Source organism: Galeopterus variegatus, unplaced genomic scaffold, assembly GCF_000696425.1.
Source record: "Galeopterus variegatus unplaced genomic scaffold, G_variegatus-3.0.2 Scaffold1123, whole genome shotgun sequence".
NCBI classification, from domain to species: domain Eukaryota; kingdom Metazoa; phylum Chordata; class Mammalia; order Dermoptera; family Cynocephalidae; genus Galeopterus; species Galeopterus variegatus.
The window spans coordinates 338-8,363 of NW_007727234.1; the positions used below are offsets into that span (position 1 = coordinate 338).

At 44.6% G+C, this 8,026-nt stretch overlaps 1 protein-coding gene across 1 annotated transcript in view; it reads right to left on the reverse strand.

The window, feature by feature from the left end:
* Positions 1-999: 999 nt before the first annotated feature.
* IFNLR1 (interferon, lambda receptor 1) overlaps positions 1,000-8,026 on the reverse strand; it is a gene marked incomplete at its 3' end in the record, with an annotated part of 13,984 nt that continues 6,957 nt past the window's right edge. Inside the window, exon 4 of the mRNA XM_008574980.1 lies at positions 1,000-1,142. Within this exon, the coding sequence (XP_008573202.1) occupies positions 1,000-1,142 (143 nt within the window). The remainder of the gene's footprint in view (positions 1,143-8,026) is intronic.

The following is an 8,026-nucleotide window of genomic DNA, read 5'->3' on the forward strand; positions in this document are numbered from 1 at the left end:
ACAGTGCTCATCTAGAATATTTATGAGGTTCCTGAAGACATAAACCACACTGGATTCAGATCTATATACTGAGGGTCAGAAGCATGCAGGAGATCAGGAGTGTGGATGTTAGTTTAGTGGAAGGAAGAGTGAACGAGAGCAGAAGTCGGTAAACTACAGCCTGTGGGCCACGTTTAGCCTGCCACCTGTTTTGTAAACAGTTTTACTGGAAGACAGCAATGTCCACTCATGTACATATTGTCTATGTCTCCTTTTGTATTACAATTGCATTGATATGGCCCAGAACACATGGCCCCTGTTTTGTAAACAGTTTTACTGGAAGACAGCAATGTCCACTCATGTACATATTGTCTATGCCTCCGTTTGTACTACAATTGCATTGATATGGCCCAGAACACATGGCTCACAAAGCCAAAAATATCTACTATCTGGCCCTTTGCAGAAAAAGTTTGCCAACCCTTGCCGTAAGTAAATAAATGCAGGCATACTCACATGTGCACACAGAAAACAACTCTGAAATTAGATATGCACTAGTTATTCATGGTCATCTCAGGGTATTTTTGGTTTGCTTCTTAGCGCTTATCTGTATTTTCTGATTTTCCTGTAATGAATCTGATGACTTGGCAAGTTGGCCTCCTATAGCCCATCACATTTCAACCAGATTTTATTGAAAAACAGAAAGGAGGGGTTTGTAATTTTAAAGAGATATTAGGTAGAAAATGGCTGTGCTGTTGCCACCTGTGCTGGGTGGGGCAGGATGCCCTGTACTTAGTCTCTTTGGTGGAAAAGGGCAAGGGTGGGCCACAGGCCAACCACACAGTGCACAAGTCAGGGGCTGACTGCCAGGAGTCTGGGGTATATGGGGAAGGCTTCCTGGGGGAGGCATGCAGGGAGCAGGCTGGGAAGGTGAAGCAAACCTGGGTTTGGTGGGGCAGGAGGGGGTGTGTGTTGAGGGGAGGAGAGGGGATTTAGTCTGGGGACAGGAAAGGGGCTTCCCACCTTGTTTCTGGTCCCTTCCTTCCAGAATTGCACCTCATACTTCAGATCCAGTGGCGGTGTGCAGGGTGGCAGCTGGTATGTGGCACTTGCACTCAGGATCTCCTCCGTCAGGGTGAACACCAGGACGGGTGGGGCTGGCTCCACTGGCAGAAACAGATCAGGACCTGTCAGTACCCCCTGGGGGGTCACGCTGCTTCCACCCAGACCAGAGGGCTCTCTTGCAAAGGGAAAAGCAACACTTGCATTTGTCAAACACCTACTGTGCAGGAAGCACCTTACAGCCACTTTGCTTAAGCCCTGGACTGACTCTGGGAAGGAACTATCTCCATTTCCACTTTACAGAAGGGGAAACTGAGGCTTAGAGAAGTGAAATGACCTGGCTAAGTGCACAGCTGACCTGCCTTTACTCATGCTGTCCCTTCCACCTCAGTGTCCTTCACTTGTCCCTGGCCTGTCAGAATCCTGCCCATCTGGATTAGTTTCCTATTGCTGCCATAATAAATGACCCAACACAAACTTATTATCTCACAGTTCTATAGGTCGGAAGTCCAGGTGGGCTCAACTGGTTCTTCTGCTCTGGGTCTCACATCTGGAACCTCTGGGGGAGAACACACTTCCAAGCTCACTCAGGTTGTTGGCAGAATTCAGTTCTTTGTGGATGTAGGGACGAGATCCCTATTACCTTGCTGGTTGTTAGCCGGGAGCCTCTCTCAGGTTCTGAAGGCACGTGCATTTCTTATCACATTGCCTTTCCATCTTCAAACCAGAAACGGCACAATCGAGTCTTCTTCACACTTCACATCTCTCTAACTTCCCCTTTGGCTACATCTCTTCTGCCTCCAGCTGGAGAAAATTCTCTGCTTTTAAGGGTTGATGGGATTAGACTGGGCCCATTTGGATAATCCAGGATAATCTCACTGTTTTAAGGTCTATAACCTTAATGAGAATTCCTTTTGCCATGCAATGCTATATTCACCTGCATGCAATATTCACAGGTCCTGGGGATTAGGGTAGAACATCTTAGAGGGTCATTCTGCCTATCATGATCCTCCTTCTGGCACCCCCCAAATTCATGCTCTTTTCAAATGCAAAATACCCCATCCCAAGGTCCACAAAGGTCTCATCTCATTACAGCATCAACTCAAATTCCAAAATCTCATCATCAACAGTATCTAAATCAGATCCAGATGAGACTCTGGGCAAAATCCCATCAGTATGACTCCTGGGGCACAATTTCTACCTGTGGGCCACTAAAACTAAAGAACAAGTCATCTGCTTCCACTATAAAATGGTGGGACAGGCACAGGTAACAGTTATAGACATTCTGGTTCAAACAGGAGGAAATTGAAGGTACAATGGAGTCATTGGCCCAAAGCAGTTTCAAAATCCAGGCAAGCAAACTCTGTTACATTTCAGTAATTCTCCTTGGCTCTTAGCACTGCCCTTTGAGCTCCTGATTCCACCCTCTGAGCCATCCTTCCTTTTTTACTGAAAGTAGCAGGTATTTGCAGCTCAGTAGTTTTATCAGTTTGTGTCTTGCCAGTAGAAATTGGGGAGTCCAACAGCCTTCTTTTATTTCATAATCTTTGTCCCTTTTAGTCCAAGCTGGCAGTGTTTCTGTGGATATAAATTTCTCAAGAACTGTCTGGGTCTCCTGTGGATGTCATGGGGATCCAGTCCATGAGGCAGAAGCCAGGTCCACCAATCTTTTTTGAGATAAGCCCCTCTCTACTTCTGGCTTCAGCTGAGATGCTGAGGGACAATGCACTTCAGCCTCGTAGAGGTCCCTGGTTTGACTGAGGGGAGCTGTGAGTCATACCCTTAATCTCTTCAAAGAGCCTTTTGTGTGAGAACACTCTGATCTTCTGATCTTTCTGAGGTTTTAGTAAAAGATGGTACAATCACACACTTGGCTGTTTCTCTACGTTACATGTTTGGAAGCTAGCTCTTAACTTTAGAGTCTTCTGCCATCTGGATAGGTTGAGAATTTCCCCAAACTTCAAGTCCTGGTTCCTTTTTGTTTAAGTTCACCCTTAATTTCTCTCTCTCCCCTCCCATTTTACTGTAAGCAGCAAGAAGAAACCAAGTCGTACCTTCAGCACTTTATTTGGAAACCTCCTCAGGTAAATATCCAAGTTCATTGTAAGTTCTGCTTTCCAATGCCTGCAGGACACAGTTCTGCTAAGCTTTCTGTCAGTATATACCAAGGATCCCCTTTCTCAAGTTTTCAGTAACATGTTCCTCACCTTGTGAAGCAGCACCTTTAACCCCCATGATTTCTACTAATAGTCTCTTTACAGCAATTGGGGTATTTTTGAAAGAGACTTAGGCTTTCTCTATGATGCACCTCACTTCCTTCCAGCTCTCCTTAGCAAAGTATTTAATGTCCACATTTCTACTGACACTCTGTTCAAGGCCATCTAGGTTAGCACAATGGTTTGAAGATGAAGGGATCAATGTGATAAGGAATATGGCAGCAAGAGAAAACTAATATGTCATCTCTTAAGTTCTAGCTGAAATGCCACTTCTTCCATGAAGACTTCCCTGACTCCCAGCCAGAAGGGAACTCTGACCACACCTCTAGTCATCTCTGCTGTGGCTTCTTCCTCGGGGTAAACATGTGGCTTCCCCATGATGCCACTACTTATATGTTCAAGAAACAGCTGCTGGGCATTGACTATGTATCAAGTCCTGGGAAGGGTGCTGAGGGGAATGGGGAGATGAGGTCTCCATGGATCCTGACCCATGGGAACTGAAAGCTTAGGGGGAAATGAAATATGTGAACTACCAAAACTCGAGAAAGAAAGTGACCAGGGCCACAGATGAGAGCAGGAAAAGCGCGAAGGGAGTGTAGAGGCAGGAAGGGTCATTCTGGCTTGGGGTGTGCCATCAGAGAATTGGGGGAAATTCAGGGAGAAGGCAAAAAAATTATTATTATTATTATTATTTTTGGTAGTTGGCTAGTACAGGGATTGAACCCTGGGCCTTGGTGTTATCAGCACCACACCCTGACCAACTGAACTAATCCCTCCCACTCCTCTCTTCAAGCCCTATTTTGCCCTCAAACACTTTTGGCCAAAAGAATTAAAAAATTAATCTCCTTCTTGTGTCTTTCCCTTTATTCTTCTAATCTCTTGTTCCGATCTGTCCGACCATTGCAGTGGTCCGTCCATCATTCTGCTGCCCAGACAGCCTTCCTGCCTGACGTCTCATCCTTTCCTTCCCATCCACCCATCCTTTCCAAACATCCTTTCCTTCTTCCCAATCATCCTTCTTTCCAACCAACATTCCTTCCTTCCTATTCATTTTCTCTCATTCACCTATGCTTCCTTCTTCTAGCCAATCGGCCATCTTTTCTACTCATCCATTCATTCTTCTTTTCTTTCCTGTCTGTTCATCCTTCCTTCTTGTTTTTTCTTTCCTTCCCTTCCTGGATGTCCAGGCTTTCTTCTATACTATCTACCCACTGATCCACCCATCTGCTTTTCCTTCCATGATAATTAATTTTATGTGTCCACTCGACTAGGCTAAGCGTTGCCCAGATAGCTAGCAACACATTATTTCTGGGCGTGTCTGTGAAGGCATTTCTGGAAGAGATTAGCATTTGAATCTGTAGACTGAATAAAGAAGATCCATGCTCAGCAATGTGGGTGTGCATCATCCAATCAGTGGAGGTCCCGAACAGAACAAAAAGAAGGAAGAGTGGAAAATTCGCTCTCTCTTCTCGAGCTGGTACATCATTGTCTCTTGCCCTCGGACATTGGAGCTCCTAGGTCTTGAGCCTTCAGACTCTGGGACTTATACCAGTGTCCCCAGCCTTCCATCTCTGGTTCCCAGGCCTTTGGCCTCAGTCTGGGAGCCTTCAGGCTCGAACTGAATTGCACCCCCAGCTTTCCTGGTTCTCAAGCCCGCAGCAGCAGATGGTGGGACTTCTTGACCTCCATAATTGCATAAGCCAATTCCCGTAATAAATCTCCTCTTATTATATTTATAGATATCCTATCGCTTCTGTTTCTCTAGAGAACCTTGACTAATACACCTTCCTATCCTTCATGTATACTTGTTTCCTTCCTAATAAGCATCTGTCCTTCCATCCAGCCTCCTTCGCATCCTGCCATCTCTTCCTCCAGCATTCTCTCCCTACTTCCTTTCTTCTTACTCATCTATCCTTTTCCTCCTTTTGTCCCTCCACCAGCCAGCTTCTTCCCCTCCAAAGCATCTCTTCTTCCTTCTCTACCAGTCTTTCCTGCCATCCTCTCTTCTCTTCAAGTCCTATTTTGCCCTCAGACACTTTAAGAAGCCTGGGCAGGAGGTTCCAGATCTAAGTTCCGTGAGCATGTTGTGTGGGTCTTCGTCCTCCCCTGGTTGCCGCCTTCCCTTACTATTGAGTCTGGCCTGGTGCCTTGCCCAAGACCAGAAAGAGACAAATTCACATCCAATATCCACCAATGACTGGTGCTGTATCCTGGCAAGTTACTTAACGTTTGTTAGTCTTGCTTTGTTTAAAAAATGGGTTGATAAAAATAAACCTCACAGGTTTGCTGTAAGGATTAGCAATAAAATATATTGGAAAAAAAAATGCTCTCCTTACCCAGTGTTAACTCATGATTTCTAGAGGTAAGCATGGGGGATTTTTTTCTATTTTTATCTTCTATCCTCCCATCCCCCAAATTTCTACAGTGGAAAGAAAATACTTTTGCAACTAGAAATTTTTTAGATTGTTTCTTAAAAAGAGAAGTTGAACAATAATAATAAAAAGAAAAGGAATGAGTATATTAAGTGCCTTGTGTAACTCATGACCAAGGTGGTGCTCGACAGAAGATAATGAACATTGTCAGTAGGAGGGACAAGCTGCATCGCTGCACTGGCTGGAGCTCCCCTAACTCCCTGACATGATGTCAGGCTGCCACACACCGCCCAGGCTGTTGCCGGTCCCCTGCTGCTTCTCACCAAGGCAGGCCCCAGGGCTGGAACCCATGGTGGGCTGCCCCAGAGAGCTGCCCTCTGCTTTGGGGAAGTGGGAGGCAGATGGTTAGGACAGCTGCATCACTGAGGCTGCCCGGCCCTTCCTTCTCTTCCTCCATGTGAGGACTCAAGGAGAAGGCACCGTCTTGGAAGCAGACAACAGCCCCCGCCAGATGCTGAATCTGCTGGCACCTTGACCTTGGACTGCCAAGTCTCCAGAGCTTTGAGAAATAAATTGCTATTATTTATAACTTACTCAGTCTAAGGTATTTTGTTAAAGCAGAACAAATGGACTAAGACAAGGACCGAGGTGGTCTAACTTAGATTTTTAAAAGATCACTCTGGTCAACCAGGAGGCTGCAGCCATAGGCAAGAGAGAGCGGTGGCAGAAATGATGAGAAATGGTTGGATTCAGGATATATTTTGTAGATAAAACTGATAGAACTCGATCATAGATTGTATGTAGACTGCGAGGAAAATGCGAATCAAGGATGGCCCCTGGGTTTGGGGACTGAGCAGTGGGTGAATGAAGAAAGCTGAGACAGAGATGGGCAACGACAGATCTGGGAGAAGAATCAATTTGTCTGTTTTGTTTCTTGCTGGAAAGAGCTTTCTATGTAATCATTAACAAGCAAGGAACTGGTGTAGTTATATTAATAGGAGACGAAAGATAGACCTCAAAGTCCAAAGCAATGCTGGAGACGTAAAAAATCAGTACGTGATGAAAAATGATTCTATTCAGGGCCGGCCCGGTGGCACACTGCTACACTGCGCCGCTTGGGAGCACAGCAGTGCTCCCGCCAAGGGTTTGGATCCCACATACAGAGCGGCCGCTCACTGGCTGAGCTAGGTGTGGGCGCAACACCGAGGGTTGCAATCCCTTTGCCGGTCCCGGTCCGGTACAGGCGCGACACTGAGGGTTGCGATCCGTTGCCGGTCACGAAAAAAGACAAAAAGGAAAAAAAAAATGATTCTATTCACCAGGAAGATGGAAAAATTCTACCTTATATGTGCTTACTAAGCAACTTAACACCTCTATAAGGCAAACACAGACAAAACTACATGAAGAAATTGAAAATCCACAATTATAATGAGGAATTTTTAATATACCTCACTCAGTAACTGATGATTGGGCAGAGAAAAAAGTTAGTAAATATAATTTAAAAAGAACAATATAATTATTAACTTGGTTAATGACATTTATAGAACTGAACAAATGGGTTGAGCCACACATAAACTGTTAACAAAATATTAACAAAAATAAAATACTTCTCAAGAAATGTCAAAGAGGAAGTATCTTACAAACTATTTTCTCTGACTGCAAATATCCCAGTTAAAAATCGATAACAAAAAGAGAATTAAAGAAAGTTTGAAAATTGAAAAATAACTCATGGATCAGAGAAAGAATTATGGGAATTAGTAAATAGCTAAAACTGAATGATCACAAAAATAATACAATAAAAACTTATGAGATACAGCTAAGTAATACTTAGAGGAAAACATATAGCTTCAAATACATACAACAGAAAACAAGAAAGGATAGAAATTAACAAGCTAAGCAATTAAGAAGTCAGAAAAAGTGCCACAGAGACTTATCCACGAACAAGTCAAAACTGTCACCCACTACTTTAACATGGGCTAAAAGACATTAAAAAATTATTTAAGACACGAAAAAACAACACAGAACAGAATCAGAGAAATTCAGAGAGGAAGTGACAAAACACAGGAAAGATATTTTAAAGATTTTTTTTAAAAAAGCAAAACTTATTTCAGAAATGAAGAATAAATCAGAAGGAATATGAGCAAATTAACAGAATAGATAATGCCTTAAAAGAAACAGAAGATGGGCCGGCCCGGTGGTGCACTGCTACAGTGCGCCGCTTGGGAAGCGCGGCGGCGCTCCCACCCAAGGGTTCGGATCCCACATACAGACCGGTTCCCTCTCACTGGCTGAGCGAGGTGCGGGCGCAGCACTGAGGGTTGCGATCCCATTGCCGGTCCCGGTCCGGTACGGGTGCAACACTGAGGGTTGCGGTCCGTTGCCGGGCATGAAGAAAGGGAA